Source organism: Dermacentor andersoni, chromosome 9 (assembly GCF_023375885.2).
Source record: "Dermacentor andersoni chromosome 9, qqDerAnde1_hic_scaffold, whole genome shotgun sequence".
NCBI classification, from domain to species: Eukaryota; Metazoa; Arthropoda; class Arachnida; order Ixodida; family Ixodidae; genus Dermacentor; species Dermacentor andersoni.
This window is the reverse complement of record NC_092822.1, coordinates 94583956-94601012: the sequence shown is the minus strand read 5'-3', so window position 1 is coordinate 94601012 and position 17057 is coordinate 94583956. Positions and strand designations below refer to the sequence as shown.

The 17057-nt window shown below is 43.5% G+C and overlaps 1 protein-coding gene across 1 annotated transcript in view; it reads left to right on the top strand.

Annotated features, from left to right (window-relative positions):
* Window positions 1-17057, top strand: part of Prim2 (DNA primase subunit 2) — a 44354-nt gene that overhangs the window by 20083 nt on the left and 7214 nt on the right. The window contains exons 8-10 of the mRNA XM_050176278.3: window positions 1128-1254; window positions 6126-6208; window positions 8218-8380. Of these exons, the coding sequence (XP_050032235.1) occupies window positions 1128-1254; window positions 6126-6208; window positions 8218-8380 (373 nt within the window). The remainder of the gene's footprint in view (window positions 1-1127; window positions 1255-6125; window positions 6209-8217; window positions 8381-17057) is intronic.

Sequence of the window (17057 nt, the reverse complement as noted above, 5' to 3'; positions counted from 1 at the left end):
TTGAGCCGATGCTTCTTTCCTGGGCTACTGATTAACCTCTTTGCTTTGTAAAGGCACTGCAGACGAACATAGTGTTCACAGTTGCTTGGCAAGGTTGAAGCAGTGCATTATTCAAGAGCCATCATGATGTGCACAGTTGTTATTGCTGGAAAAGCACTTGGGGTATGATCTAAAATACGTAGGTCACAATAGGGGTGCAAAAGAATGTGCGCACAAGTTACAATGTACACAATACTGGCATCACAAGCGTTCTGAAGGCCTTAAAACTGGTAGTCTATACGTAACCTTAACAATGAAGATGGCCCCACTACACATGTAGCTTAAACTGCCATTGACAGTGGTCCATCGAAGTGCAGGAGTTGCATAGAACTCTATTAAAAATCTCATAAGCCTTTGAGCAGTGGTTGCGGGTGCCTTCATCAACAGTGTGTTTACACTGGAGTGCTGTGTACAAAAGGTTCGAAGACAAGTAGTATCGAGAAACTGTTTACCCTCTAAATATAATTTATTCGTTGCATCAAACAATGTCACAATGTCAAGCATTGTGATAAAAAATCAAATTATAGTAGCCTCGATGTTGCCAGAGTGCTCAGACAAAACTGACAACTGCCCTCGAAATATGTGTGAATGCAACAATAATATAACTAAGGCTATTGCTTTGTGACAGAAAAGCCCTACAGCAGCTTTTTAGATATTAGATGTTTCAGTCAAACTTAAGGATGGATCATTCTTGGGGAGGCAGAATCATCACTTGCAACTGTAGTGCCGCATGCGTCAGATTTGCATCAGATTTTGTGTCAGATCATCGAAACAATTCAGTGACCATCAGGTTTACCGTGTCGCAGCAACACAACTCCTCCAAGTTTGGTAGGGTTCGAGAACGTCGAAGGCTATCCGCTTGATAGCCATATGCAAAAGTGCCTGTGTGACACAAATACAGGGGCAGAACTTAATCAGTCAAAACTTTATTTCAGTGTTCAACGAAAAGTAGGTGTTCAAAAGGAACGTACATGCCCCAAAATGACTAAAGTGCTCACATTGTGATGTTATGAGAGATGACTCTGCGAGTCTCACTACATTTCTGTATGGCCAAATGTGCAGCATGTGTTGTCTGCTCTCTGGTGCAGTTTGACAAGAAGTACAGCTACAACATCCGACACAACTACGGCACAGAAGGCAAGCGTGCAAACTACACCCCGTACAGCTGCAATCGCATCATCTCGGGCATCCCACCGGGCCCTGGTGAATGTCACGGTGTGTTCCCACTTACCCATATTTATTTTATTTCTCTTTACATTGGGTGTGTTGCAGTTCTCTGCTTTCGTCGTTGAATAGCTACCATAACGTCTTAGTCTAGGTGTAGACTAAAGAACACAGAATCCAAGCCTGCCACAGTGAAGTCCAACAAGCCAACAACACAGATGAGTGATGCAGTGGGAAGCTGCGGGATATATTTGAGGCAAACACGGCTATGCTAAAGGCAATAGAACTGAACCTCATTTCTTTGAAGCCTCAAAAATGCCTTGGAATTAGTATGGTACTTACCAGGAATATATTAGCAGCGTAATTTATCAAAAAGACCTAGTACGAATGTAGCTTCTTTTAAGCGTGATATTTACCTTTCCATGTGCCCTCAACATTGAGTGTTCCTGATTAAAAATTAGTGAGACCCGACGGCTGCGACACTGATAAGCAGTTTGGCCAAAGTTTCATTTCTATGTGGACGAGTGCAGCTGAGCATGAGCAGACGATAGTTGGCTCACGCTTCTTGATTGATGTGGGCTATTGACCAATAGCAGCCGTGTATGGGAATCTGCTATATGACAAAATATGGCAGCCCTAAAATGGGTGAAGGGAAGGCTTCCGATGAGCGCGAAAAAAAGAAACTTCATGCTCCGCTTGTGAACCTCTCGTGCAACGCACAAGTGCAAAATGTGGCTAAAATGTTCACAGCAGCGTATGCTTCCACCGAAATGTGTTTTTTCACCAAGCTCTAGGGGTAGTCCAGGACCCCTTTAAGCCAGTCTCTGCAATCATATACATCACCCATTGACATGGCTGAGGTGCCAGACCTTAAGCATCTGAAGGGACACTAAAGATCAAAATTAAGGTCCATTAGTAACTTATGCTTCTGCAATAGCATAGCTTCTATCCTTACCAAGAGAATAGGCTCTGTAAACCAGAAAACATGCAAGAACAAAAGATTGGTGGCAATGCCTCAGTGAAGTGCTCGCGTCATCTCACTGTGTCGTCTGATATTGACAGCACCTGCTCAGGTCTAGTTCATTGTAGGTAAGGGAAGACTACATTGCATAATTAAAGAACCAAGCACCCAATCTAGCAAATTTTGGAAACATTCCTGGCATCAAAATAACCCAATTATGAGAAGATATAGCACATATTTGCAATTACAGTTAAACCTCAATATAACGGATTTCAATATAGCCAATTCTCGATATAATGAAGTAGTTACTTTTATAGCTTCTTGTCCATAGAACCCCATGTATTTTGAACCTCAGTATAACGAAGTGGGTTTATACACGATTTCAATATAATGAAATTTCACTGCCGCCACAAAGGAATGCCGAGACAATCAGTGGAAACTTCCACAGATGCAAATGGTCAAATAGTTGAATTGCAAGCGACTGCTTGCGAATGGCACCGCTCAAATCGCATGCTGCATGACCATGAGCAACTGTCGAAGTGGAGCAGCACCATGTTCCGTGTAGTCCAAGTGCGATAAGATCCTGTCATGCCCCGCGCACTGTATGCTTTGGCGCAAGGGAAAGTGTGCGAGGGTCAGCCAAGAAAGATAGTGGCTTGATGAGTGCTGTATTCCCATGTGAGCAAGGAGGAAAGGGAACGAGGTCATGGTAACACGATCAAGCTCTCGCAAGAGCAGGTGCCAGGAATGGGGGGGGGGGTATGGGTGGCTAGCGTTTGCATGGCTGTCAGCACGGCTGAGCACATACGCAGCCCTGTGTCTCCTGCTTTAGGGGTAATCTGCCACGTGTTCAAAGAGTAGGCGGGCCGAGATGGCGTGCCATCATACCCGCTGTCTTCCGGTGCGTTTAGTACCGGAAGTTGTGTAATCACGAGTTTTGAAGATGCGTTGAAGTGAGAGGCAGCCAAAGCATTAACCTCCCACTGCCGGCGACACTATCAGCCACAGGAGCAGAGTTGCTGTGTATGCTACCAAAGGTAGCAGAGTTGTGTGTAGGCCCACCATCTTGCACGCTTAACCCTTTCGCTGTCACGGACGTACCGGTACGTCATCGCGCTTCCCCCCCACGGTGTCACTGACGTACCGGTACGTTCTCTATCGTGCATTCAAAATTTTGCGCCTGAGCGCAAAGTAGGCGCTCCTGGATTGGCTACGCCATCTGTTGACTCTTTCTACAAGTTCGTATATTCGCCCTGACCTGTGTTAGTCCATGTATTGAAGAGTACGGTGCGACTGCCACTCCCCACTTTCTCTTTGCTGAGTGGCGCGGTGGCTCCGCGTTCGCTGAATCATGCGTCGGGCGCGTGTGGTTATGGGTTCAAGGGTTGTTCTGTAATCTCCGCTGGTTTGAAGGTTTTTATTTTTCTTCTGTTGGTGTGCCTGCTACGGCACGTCAAGTTCAGGCGCACGTGCCGTTGCCTCTCCAAAAAGGGTGACCCGATTGCTGCTTTCGCTCTCTCGCTGCACCCTCGCTTCCGACTTGCAGCAGTAAACGTAAAGCCCTTCGAACTTTGTTTAGCCTTTTTCCATCTCCCTCTGTCTTCTTGATCACGCAACGTCCCATTTCTCTCCGTTGCGCAGGCGACTGAAAGCGCATCCTCCCTGCGCGCGGTTACTTTCGGATGGCTCGGCGCGCGGGGCCTTCGTCTGCTCATGGGAGCGGTGGCTGAATTCCGATTCAGATTACGAGCCGAGCTCGGATTCGGACTCGGACAAAGTCGCATGAGAGGAAGAGGGTCCCGCATCGTCAGATTCGGATGTTGAACGGATTTTATTCAGGCTGATGATGATGATGATGTTTACTAACAACAGCTGCAGAACACTGAAATGTGCATATTGCATTGACTATGTTATTTGTATACCAATCATAATCAAAAATAAATTGGTATGTTCATTCCCTGTTATGCTCGTTCCCTGAAACCAAGCTGACACTGGGGGTGCGTCACGGCCAGAAACGTCCGACAGTGAAAGGGTTAAGCATCCATACCATGCGGGAAACCACTCCTCCTCTGACTGCAGCGTAGGGCCAGTGGTGACGGTGCGCTCATTCATTTCAAGTCGTTACCATAGCAACACTATCTTTTCAGATTTAAAATAAGAAACCTTAAGTGAACAAAGATTCGCCACAAACCAAGCGCTGCAAGTTCGCTGTAATTTGTATTTGATCAATAATCAAAACGACGGAAATTCTGATTAGATCGAGGCAGATCGCATGCAATAACGTATTTACTCGCATAATGATCGCACCCTGAACTTGTCGCAGCGATATGTCGTGTGCCAAGTCAAGCTTATGATGATCGCGCTTGCCATCTGTCGAATCCTATGCGAACGACTCTTGAAGACATACCAAGTGGTCTGCACACACCAAACATTCTTAAGCAGATGCCCCATTTCATTCCTTTCATCAATTTCCGCACTGCCATGAAAAAAAAAAAAAAAAAAAAAACTACGACCAAACTTGCCTCGGCTTTATTATTTGTAGGCTTCATAATGGTTGTGGTCAACAACAAAAAAGGCGTCTTTCATTTCTTCTCATCTGCACTCGTGGGCACGCAACAAATCGTGAGCGGCAATGATAGTGGCCATGCTTACACTGATACGTTAGATGGGTACCCTATTCATATGCCGAAGCTTGTAACGCTGCTAAGATATTCGCCCACCCATAGTGGAAATGTGCCGTATTAGAATAGCAGTGAAGACAGATGCCGCAGTTTCCACAGCATGCCCGCCATGTGTTTCTATGTCACTGGCAGCTATGCGCGCCCATCTCTGCTTCTGTCCCCTCAATGTGGACATGGCTACGGTATTGTCGCAAACTTGCCGATATTAACGATACTATTTATTACTGATATGGAAGAAACTGTTTCAATGCGCGTAATGTGCTCATGAGAAGAAATTCGCATTCGGCGCGTTCGGCTTGCTTAGCCGGTCGCCATTTTTGTCTTGCTGTCCCGCACTGGCAGCAGCAGCCGCCTACTTATCATCCCACAGCAAATGCGGGATGAAAACATAAAATGTTTTTTTTTAAAGAAGTATGATCATTATGCGGGTAAATACGGTAGATGTAGGAAAGTCTGCCAACTTTTATGCTGCACAGTTTGACTAAATGTATTATGCGGCTATGCTAGATCTGTAGGGTGCATCTTTGCATATTGACATGTGCAAATTCTTATCAGTTCTTGGTGGCCGTTTTGCACCGGCTAACGATCGTTGCAACAATATCGCTTAGCACAAGAAATGCGTGCACATACCGAAACTGTCCAGAATGTTCTAGCCAATTCTAAATCAGATCAATTCAAATCATATTGTGTGCTTGACGCAAATGGCAGGGCACATTATGAAACCTACTGGAATGTACAAATCATGTATGAATAGCCAACACAATCTACACCTAAATCAGATTTTGACGACCGCCCACAATGTTCGCCACGCTTTTGGCGCTTGTCCTTGTGGCGTAAGTTCGCTACATGAAATTATATGGGTGTTGTACAGCACACTTTCGATCACAATTAGCTCCTTTGTGCAAGCTGCGGTAAGGGGTCAATTCTGGTTGAGATTTTTGATCCGGATCGGACACAGTCACGATCGAAAGTGGCCCTGACACCGGTCAAGTTATGCAACAATTAGTGCATCCAGCTGCACGTTGCTGCAAGGGCATGTGTTCGAATTCCAGTGGAAGTGGAGTTGAGCTTTGTTTTTCGTCGCAAAGCTAAAACTGAAGATGAGGTACGCTGATGACAACAACACAATAAGTGCAGTGCTTGGCTTGTTGTTCCAACATGGATTTTTATGGTACCACAGCACAGGAAAAAATGGCAGAGAGAAGAAATGAACACACACCACAACAAGAGCACAACGTTGTGTTCCTCACAATAAACTGTCTGATGTATCATCCTTCTAGGTTGCCCTTTCAAGCATTGTGATCGGACACAACTTCAGGAAAAGCTCAAGGCTGAAGGAGTCAAAGACGGTGACTTGAAAGAGGTGAGAAAGGAGCAACCTGGTGTTATCCTAATCTCTTCGGGTACTGTGGTTTTTTGGTAGCTTCGGTAAACTCTGCTTCAATGTTATACTGTTTTCTTTTAATACTTTTGTGCTTGGAGTGCTTGGTCTAGTGCACAGGTCTTCATTCCATGGCATGCAGCACACTGTCGTGGCCTATGAGGAATCCGAGGGTTCGTACATAATATAGAGCGCAAAATTCAAGAGCAATTCAAGTATTTCCAAGTTGCTAAGGCCAAAATTCGAGAAGGATGAAACAAACTTCAGTCATACACATAAACTAAAAGAAATATTCAGATCTCCTTCCTAGCTTCATTTTTTTACAGCTAAGCAGCCACTGAATTGCACAATGCTTCAAGCTCTTCAGTTGGCTTTTCAATGTAGACTTTCGCATTGTAACAGTGTCAGTCACCTTGGGGCACATCACACACTTTGCTCGATGAGGGGTGGTAGTGTCCGGCTTCACCCAAATGGCTGAAACTTACTTTTCCTCCAGTCATTTTTGTAGAGCCCAGGCCTCAAAAATGGAGTCATAATGGCTGCAGTGAAACCTACTAGCAAAACAGCAAGAATGGTGATTTAGCTTGCTCGCTTGGTCTCACTTCACCTGGCACCACAACGACTATGGCAATGTAAAATTGAAACAAGTCTAGGGGTGTGTGAATATTTGAAACTTTCGAATAACAAATCGAATAGTGTCTTATTTGATTCGGTCATCAAATTGAATAGTCACTATTCGTAAATGCGAATATTTTTCTGATACTTTTCGAATATTTTGAAATGTCAACTGCACCCAAATAATCATAACATTGGAGTAAAAGACAATAAATTTTCATCCCTGCGGGCATAGTATAGACATAAAACTTGAGAACTTGCACAGGGAAGCAGGCTATGTCACTTGGGTAGCCATACTTTGTAGACTGTATAGCGACCATTCGCACTGTCTGAAGGGGTCTGTGCATGCGGAAAAAAACTACTTGTTTCCTCCTAATGCTTCATTGCCTTTTAATAAATAACGCTTCATAACGTACTATGTAATGACAGAAACTTGCTAATTTTGAGAATGCTGAGATGTGAACATCGGTTTATGTTGATTGTGATAACGGCTGTTCATTATTCAAAAACTGTTCGAAAAGTATTCGATATTCGATTTGGTTCTATTGCTTATGGAACTATTCAATTCATATTTGATTAGGTCTCAAAAATCTTTATTTGCACACCCCTAAATGAGTCTGTTTGCAGTAGCTGTAGACATGCTAGACTGAATTGGTTAGCAAAACCCTGAAAAGAGAATATGGGATCGTTTCCTGATAGACGCAGCATAGTGCCAATGCAAAGTTTCTTAGTTTGAATATTCAGAAGCCGCCCCCAAACACAATTTTCAATGAACTTAATGAATTTTTAAGAGCCCTTGAATCTATTTTTCCAAGTTGAAGGGTTTTCGAGAATTTCAAGGTGGTGTATGAGCCCTTGGGATCCTGATATTTTCATCAACCTGTGCAACCTGACAAGTAATTTTTTAGTTGCAGAAGTTCACGCCACCTACTTTCTTTTTTCTGTATGACAGACTCGTTTATTTCTTCGGGAATAGCTACGTTTTTCAAAGTCATAGTGATCCTTATACCTCACAATGGTACTTCGAACATCTGCAGAAATATTTGACACCACTTCCAAAAAAATTTGCTGGTGTCACTCCAAAAAGGCCATCAAAGAAATAGTGCAGTTTTTTTTTTTTTTTAAATTCTTGAAAGCTATTTTATGGAGGGCCTCTGACAGAAACTGAAGCAGATTTTAGTCCGAAGTTTTGAGCCTCTGCCTGTCTTGGTCTTGGCTGCCACTTACACATTATTCTCAAATGGGCAGTGGTGAACATTTCAGAACGCAAGCCACACGACGAAACTGTTTCGAGCCATGGCATAGAGTAGGTTGCTTTGAGTTCTGGTGAACCAGAAATCGAACTCTACATAGACGTGATATGTGCGACCGTGCAGGTCATGGGCTTTGTGGAGAAGGGTCACTACCAGCTTGCGTGCACCTCTACATTCCGAATCACCCAGAAGTCACCCGACGTCGCCCAGGTCATCTGCCACCCGAACGAGTACTACATGCTCAGTCGACAGTTCAGGGAAGGCTCAGCGAAAGACTCAAAGTTTGGTAAGTGTCTGCTGCCAGTGCCACTAAATGCATGGCTTCATGTTGAAAATCATGACAACAAAGCGCAAATCAGGTCGGCATTAGAATTGAGCAAAGACAGTAACAGTGGTTAAACAGCTGTGCCAGTTGCACCAAGAATGGCCCTTTGCGCAATCCTGCTCCGAACCAGAATTCTAGCGGGAAATTGCGCCAAGCCAGTGCCAAATGAAGCATAACGATAAAAGCTTCCTTCTGTTGATGCTGCCTCAGTACTCTGTAGTAAAACTGAAACGCCTCGAGCATGCCGCCATCGCCATCCCGGAAGTCAAGAGCAGCGGCCATAGCCACGGATATAGCCAGTGTTGTTGGTTGCAAATTAGCTGTTTTTGCACCTTTGTTGCATTTCTCTCTAGCAGATGCTCCAATGTACTGCCACTGCCGTCTTTTTCTTTGTGCCATTTGTTTGGTATTCCTCATTCATGGCATGGCACTGAGCTGACTCAAGGAGGATGTCAGATAAAAATAAATGTCAGATCAGATAATGTCTGGTCACACATTGTTTTGCATTGTTCTTGTTGGTACCAGATTAAGCATATGTTGTAATATGTGCATCAACTGCGGACGTATAAATTGCCTGAGTGTGGATCATTGCACTGCTGTGCGATTGGAAGAGCAGATTCCATGTTTGCAACTTAATCAGCTTTTGCATGCTCCTCAGCACAGTAATGCAGGAGAGATCATTCACTTTAGACGAAACCTGTCACCATCCTTACTGTAACTTTGGTTTAGCAGAACACCTCTAAGGTCATGCCTTGTTGACATTCCCGAATTCCGCAGTCTTTTTTGTTCTTGGTTGTTTGAAGCCTGCTTGAACATGCAACACCTGTTGGAAGCCCAAATCGTAGCAGTGGCTTTAATAGTGCAATATACACACAGGGAAAGTCATTATATCAAAAATTAAAGGGAGGGACACAGGTCTTAAAAAGCAGAAAATTGTGAGCAAATTTATTTTTGAAAACCATTTGTTTCGCCATCTGCAATAGCTAATCCAAGCTGTATCGAAAAAATTTTGCTGAAAACGCATTCCAAGTGTCTGAAAACAAGTTCTTCAGTACGAATGGTGCTAAAGGAGCCCAAAAATGCACAGACGGAAACACCTGAGTTCACAGAGCCATCTCCCGTCTTTCCTGCCTTATTGTGCCGCCTTTTTGTTCCCATCCTCCTTGCCCACTATAGCTGCATATGAAAAGCGCAAATAAAATAAAATAAGGGGAGGTCGGATGAAGTTCGCTATGCAAGAAACCTTACTATGCGCTCAGTGTGCCAGCACGCTGAAAGGCACCTTCCAATTGGCTGTTGCTATGACAACAGTGCACCAGCGATGTCGACTGAGTGCTCACCTGCTAGGCCTGCTTCGAAGTTGGTCCGCTGTTTCTTTGTGGATCACACCATAATTGTAAGCAGCATTTATACAAAGCTTCTTTATAAATAGTTTGAAACCGGACTCGCTTATGAAAAGTAAAGTGCAACCGATATCCGATCATACAGTGAGAAAGGGGAGGCACTTATTGCAAGGTGAGCCAGTGTTTGGATTGCGTAAACACATCTGCGTCAGTACTTTAGCAATAGCAAATCAAAGCTGTGTATCGTGGAGCCATGGTCTACGGGACAATGCAGATGGTCCACCTGTGCCATTTTACTTGGCAAAGCATACAGGACCGTAGACGATGAAGCAACGGCTCTTCCAGCGATTCGCCCCGCAGCTGCAGGTTCTTGCAGTCTGGACCCCATTTTGAGACTGAGCACATCTGTGATATCACCATTAGCAGAGACAGTGCATTCACAGCTCTTAAAAAGACGAATGATGTGGGATAGTGTCCACGGCTTTGAGTTCATGTTGAGCCCAACATGGGTACTTTGTGCATACCGTCGACTGTGCTGAGTGTTGCTGTGAGGGAGCCACTTCCGCACCCTCGGAAACGAAAGCTTTGACATACAAGCAGTGGATTTGTCCATTTTCATAAAGCAAAAATTAATGGAGGTGCCATTAGAAGAATTTGTCTTCTTTACCTTGGAGGACGCTGGAATGGGCTCATGAAGTGGTAAATGTAGTTTCCTGTGCTGGTTCTAGGGCCAGTACATGGTTTTAAAAAAAGATTTTGCCAGGTCTTTGGAAGGATACGGTCATATTTACAATGGCCATTCTAGCAACGAATGTAGCTGCACAACAATGTCATTATTATTGCTGAAGGAGGCACTTAAATTTTCGAATTATTCAGACAGATCGAGAAATTTTTTAGCAGATATTTTTAACATGTTCTGTCCATGAAAGTTGTTCATGGATAGTGATGCCAAGGAATTTGGCCAATGAGACACATTCATTTGCGTTGCCTGAAAATGTGACGTGGAGATTATTGCTAATGTGTCTGTGTTTGTATTTAGGCACAAAAAACATACATTTTGTCTTAATATTTTGTTGCGGCCTATTTGCACTGAGCCCTATTTCCAGTTCATTTAACCATGCATTCGCATTTTTTATTACAATATTCGCACTGTACATGCTAAAAAATATGTTGCCTGTGTATAATACCATTTTGGGCATATTCAGAATGTTCGTTATATCGTTGATATACAAAAGAAGCAGTGTGGGTCTCAAGATTGACCCTGTGCTACACCAACATCAATAGATTTGAAACATTAAGAAAAACCATTTAATTGTGTGCATTGAAAGCTGGAAGTTAACTAGTAAATAGTGAGTGGTGCTCCTCTTATACCATAGCAAAGTCATTTGCACAATACTGTCTCATAGTTTATTGAATCGAATGCCTTTTTGAAATCCACAAGCAGACCAATGGTAAGGAGCTCTTGTTTTTTCAGTACTGCTAAAAATTTATCTTTTGCTCTAATTAGTGCCATTTCAGTTTGCTTTTCTTTTTGGAAGCCATAGTGTTCTTCTGCAATAGCCTTATTCTTATGCAAAAAATCATTCAAACTGATCTTTGTAACAGCTTCAGCAATTTTAGAGAATATGGACAGGACAGATATAGGGCGATAATTATTAAGGTCATCATAGCTGCCATTTTTATTAATGACACACATCCTCACAATTTTTATCTCTTCGGGAAATTTTCAAAGTAGAAGCATTTGATTACATATATGCAAGAATATTGGTGCTATTAAATCACATATTGCTCTTATGGCTTAAGCTTTAATATTGTCAATTCTGGTGGAGGTATTATTCTTAAGTAAGGCAATATGATCTTAAATTTCTCTAGTATGTAGTTGTAGGAGCAAAAAATTGTGTTTTTGGTGTATTAAATGCTATAAAAGCCCTAGGATCTGCATAGATGGTGTCCATAGCATTAACACTTGCTACTTCTAAAAAAATTATTAAATTTGTTGGCTAACATTTCACCTGCATGTGTTGTACCATCTAGGAAAATCTCGCTTGGAATTGTCCTGTTTGTTTTTGATAGCAATGTATTGAACGCCTCCCATATTTGTCGAGGACTGGATTTATCTGCAAAGATTTTCACATAGTTTTCTTCATTCGCCTTTTTTAGATCTGCAGCTAAATTATGTCTGGTTTTCTTGAGCAATTTCAAGGTATTTAGATCTGTTCTTTAACAAGCTGAAGAGCGTATTTTTATCCTGTATTCTTTTGTACAGTTCTTTATTTGCCCAAGGTTTCTTCGCCTTTTTCTATTTGTTGCACCATACCACAGAAAAAGCCGAGTCATCGGCTCTTATATTTTCTTTAAGAAAATGGAATAAGAAATTGACGGGTCTTTTTCACGGAGCACAGCAGACCAATCTATTTGATATACTAATTCTCAAAAATAACGGGCTGTATCATTGTTTATATTTCTATATGTTGATAACCACCCTACTTTGGGAGGCATTTGTTGAGTGTTGGGAAAAGAAACGAAAAATGGCAGATGATCACTTAGGTCGGAAGCAAGAACACCTGAGATGACGTCAGTGTACCAGTAGTCCGTGAAGTACAAATCTATGAGGGTTTCTGCTGTAACTCTCGTGGGCATTTTGGTAACATTTTTGCAACAGAAACTAGCTGTTATATCAGTTAAGTTCCTGCTGGCTGCTTTTTCAGTTTGAATGTTGACGTTGAAGTCACCAACTGTAAACAGGTTTTTGTTTGCAAGTAGTACCGGGAACTGCTACGTTTGTTCATTATACCATAGATAATTGTTCACATTATCTGAAGGTGGTTGGTACACTAAGATACACATGATATTAGATGATTCGACAGCTAAACACTTCATAAGTTTCATTCACAACAGAATACCGCTCCAAGACATTATAACAAAATATTGTGACGAAAGTATAGAGAAATGCTGCCACCTCTACGGTTGTCCCAAAAAGTGACACATCAGAATACCCATCAAACTGAAAGTAGATAAATAAAGATGTCATCACTCTTATATCTTTGGTTTCTAGTATTAAGACAAAATGCCGAGGTCATTTCCTGCGCTGGTTGGGTTAGTTTTTCAATGTGTTTGCAAAAGAACTCAGCACTGTAGTAATCTTCTTGGAAAGGTATAAGGTCACTAGCCATCGTTTCGCATTGACATGGCCACATGCACTAGCTATTAACAAGCGACTACTGGAAGCACTGCTCGGCTGCGGATTGTTACTAGAAGCAATCATCTTGCCTAAATCATCTTCGCTTTCAATACACCGGGCCCGCTCACCAGGTGCTCTGCGTACGAGAACTTATCCTCCTTTCTGCCAAGCAAATTGATATCCTGTTTCTGCTGCCCTAAAATGTGTCAACCACTGCAGACGCTTGTTTCTTGTATCGTAGAAATGAATGGGCAATTTACTCTGTCTGAGCAGCTTTGCTTTTACTTGCCCGATTCATTTCGTGTTGTGTGAGACATACCGTATCAGCACCACAGTTATTTGATCACCTTTTGCTAGCATTCAATGTATGCCATCTATTTCCTGTTCCGTCAAAGGGAACACATCAAAAGGCCTCATGAGTTCATTTACCTTGTCCGACAAGTCCTCATTCTCACTCTGCAAAAGTCCGTATATTTCAAAGTTGCGTCTCCGTCCATACTGCTCAGTGTCATTCAGCTGGTTTTGCAAGTCAACGATCTTATTTTCAACAGTGGAATTTTCTGCCCTACTTAAGCGTGCCTTGATCTCGATGATTTCTTAAGATGGTTGACCAAGTGCTTATTCACTTCGTCATATTAATTAGGCATGTGTTTTACTGAAGCCTTCAAATCAACTACCAAGTCTTTTGACTGGGGAACGGAACCAACTTTTTCTGCCAGAGGCATAAATGGAGATAACTTTGCATTCATAGCTTTCATTTCGCTACTCAAGTAATTATGTTCACCTGAAGGTGCTCCTTCGTCAGTAACAGGCTTGTGAGAGCGCCTGCCAGCCTTACAAGTTCGACATGCCCACTGCAATAATCTGCCATCAGCTTTCATGGCGTTAAAAGTCCTAGCTGTCAGGCCTGAGGGTCTACAAATGTGATAACTAAAATCACATCCAGAACAGACCACTGACACAACACCTGTTGCAACTTCTTGGTAACAGGCAGGACAGTTGTCAGATTAATCAGCCATTTTGAGTAAGCGGGCAGAGACAGTTCCACTCGGCAGCAGCAACAGTAGTTAGTTAAATAAATTTGGAAGCACTAACCTGCGAAACAGAATAAATGTTGCTTAGATGCGCTGTACGTGCAGTTGACCACACTGCCGCTACTGCCAAATGCGACTGTGTGAAAGAGATGCCCAGAAAACACTGGCAAAAGCTTGTAGGAAGTGACGACGTCGTCGACAGCGGTCATCCAACCATCCAGCGCAGAGTACAGCTGTCTGGTTTTTCTTGATGGGCTTGCTTGTCTGGCCAGAGGCAAGTCACGGGAGTGATGAGATCTAGCGAGCCACACCAGCCTCCATAAAAGACTGCACGGTCCGGCCCACGGAATCCGTGGGAAAAAAATGCGAAACTGGAGAAATGCTGCGTAGATACGCTGTACGTGAAGTAAACCTCGCCGCCGCTACTGCCGAACGCGACACAGTGTCAGACAAAAGCAGGGAATGCACATCACATCACTCTGCGCTGCTCTGCGCAGTCATTGGCGCTGCATGGGTTGACCACAGTCTGCATTGTCGGTAAAGATTTCTCAAACCCCGGGCAGCCCACGGCAAGTTCATGCGATGTCCCCCCAACCCCTTTTATTTTTTTGGCCACGCCCATCTGCCATCCATGTAAATGCAGCTGCAGCTAGGAGTGAGCGCACGAGTCACATGATATTTCTGAGCCTGCCATGCAAGTCCAAACCTAGTCTCTTGACAGTTCACTTGAAGCTACGAAGAAATCGTTGTGCGCCTACCAACAGAACTGGGAATGACAGGCCACCATACAATGTTTCGCAAAGATGGTAGTTTGTCGACTTTGGGAGTGTTGGGCGAGCACTGTGAACAGATCTGCATTGATTCAGTATGAAACTTTCATCGCCAACACCTAACAACGCAGCTCCGATTAGGCCTAATTGGCTAGACAGTGTGGCCACCTTTGTGGCCGTGTTGAAAATTCACCACTGGCTGCTGTGATAATGGGCCACAAATCGTTGCAGAAAGTTTGCCGCTAATATATTCCTGTGTGTGGCTTATCAGTGATTGGTAGCAAGATCACACATACAAGTTAGATTGGCAGCTGTTAACGCTATGTTCAAATCTGCGGCCACCCAGCCAGTGACTACTGTGGGCAGAAAGCTCTGAACTGCGCAAATCTGCATGCATGAAGACTGAACTCGCAAGTCCAATATGATCAGGTTACCTCAGGGTAGCTAAATTGGCCCAATCTTCATACGTGGTTTTGTGCTTTCCACGTACGCTGCTTTTGTTGTTCCCTTTGTTTCCCTAAAATTTAATGGTTTCGATTGGTCCCGTCAGCATGGTCGAACCTTGTACTGATAGAGAATCGTGTGCCTTGGGAACACTGGGTGCGTCAGGGCACCGACTATTCGAAAAACGAGATATTTGAGAAATCGAATACAATATATTCAGCATGGAAATTGAATTAATCGAACATTCACTAGTCAATTCAAAGTCGAGTATTTGCACACCCCTAATTATTTGCTAGCAGAGGTCACATGACCCATTTAGACATGTTTTCACTGGGAGCCTCCTTGCTCAACAATAAACTCGTTGCAGTCTATCATGCACATGCCATATCACGCATGTGCATGATTACAAAGGAATCATTACAACAGATCGTCTGCAACAGCAGGAAGATGACTATGACAAACGACGACTATGGAATGGTGACACTGGAATCACTACAGCAAAACGAAGGCAGTAGAACAATTACGACGACATGACGATGATGCAGTGGTGACAATGGCATAACAGCCATCGGATAATGCTCTGGTGTGAGGATAATGTGATGCGGATTCTAGAATGATGCCAATGGTATGACAACAGTGGCGTGGCGATGATGGAATGATGACAGTAGGAATCGCTATGACAAAGTGACAACAATAGAATGCTCACGCCAGCACGACAACAATGCAATAATGACCATGGCATGACAAAGCTAGAGTGATGATTATTGTACAATGCTGATAACTTGACAATGTTGTGATGACGACAGCACAGCAACAACATGATTCAGGTGCTAGAATGATGCCGATTGCATGATGACAACGGTCTGATGCAAGGAATTGTAGAGCTAGAACAACAACATTAGGATGACGATGCTAGAATGATTACAATGTGGTTACAATTATGGTGGTGTGAGGCAGCATTACACAACAATAGGAATCACTACGAGAAAATGACGACAATGAACGATCACAATGGCATGGCAATGATGCAATAATGCCAATAGCCTGATGACCACGGGATGATGTAGTCAATGTGACTACGACGGCATCATGACCATTGCATGGCAACACTAGAGTGATGGCGAAGGTACGGTGACAATTGGATGACAATGCTAAAATGAATAGAATGGCATGACTATGCTGGCATGACAACAATAGTACGACAATGCTTCATTGATGACAACTGTATGACCACAACGGTGTGTCCACCACGGCAGGCTGGCAATGAGATGGCAAAGGTATACCGACGACAACAGAATGGCAATGATGGCGTGACGACATTGTAATCACTTAACAAAATGACGACTATGTAAAGTCTACTGTGGCATGACAGTGACGAAGTGTTGGTGTTAGAGCTCACATCTGCACTTACATGCATTACCTGCTGTCACAGGGCACCTTGATTTGATCTATGAGTAGATGCCGTGTTTGCACTATGTCCAATACCGGCCAGTTGTCCAAGACTGTAGCCAGGAGCCAGCAAGGATGACAGTGGTCCAGTAATGGTGTGATGACATTATTTTCTGTATGACCCACGCATTCGGCAAGAGGTGCTTTGATTCGCACTATATCCGGTGTTTGCTTGCACTATGTTCAGTACAGACCCATCCTTCAAGACTAGCCAGGAGGAAAAGGTGGTGACAACGGTTTGACCAGTACGGTGGATCAACCACAACGGCATGAAGGCAACTCTGTGACAACGCTGGAATGACAATCACTGTATGATGATGGCGTGTTGGCATTGGAGCTCGCATCCACGCGTGCGTGCATCACCTGTCGCCATGGACAAACTCTATTCACACTGTATCGGGTTTTTGTTCGCACCAT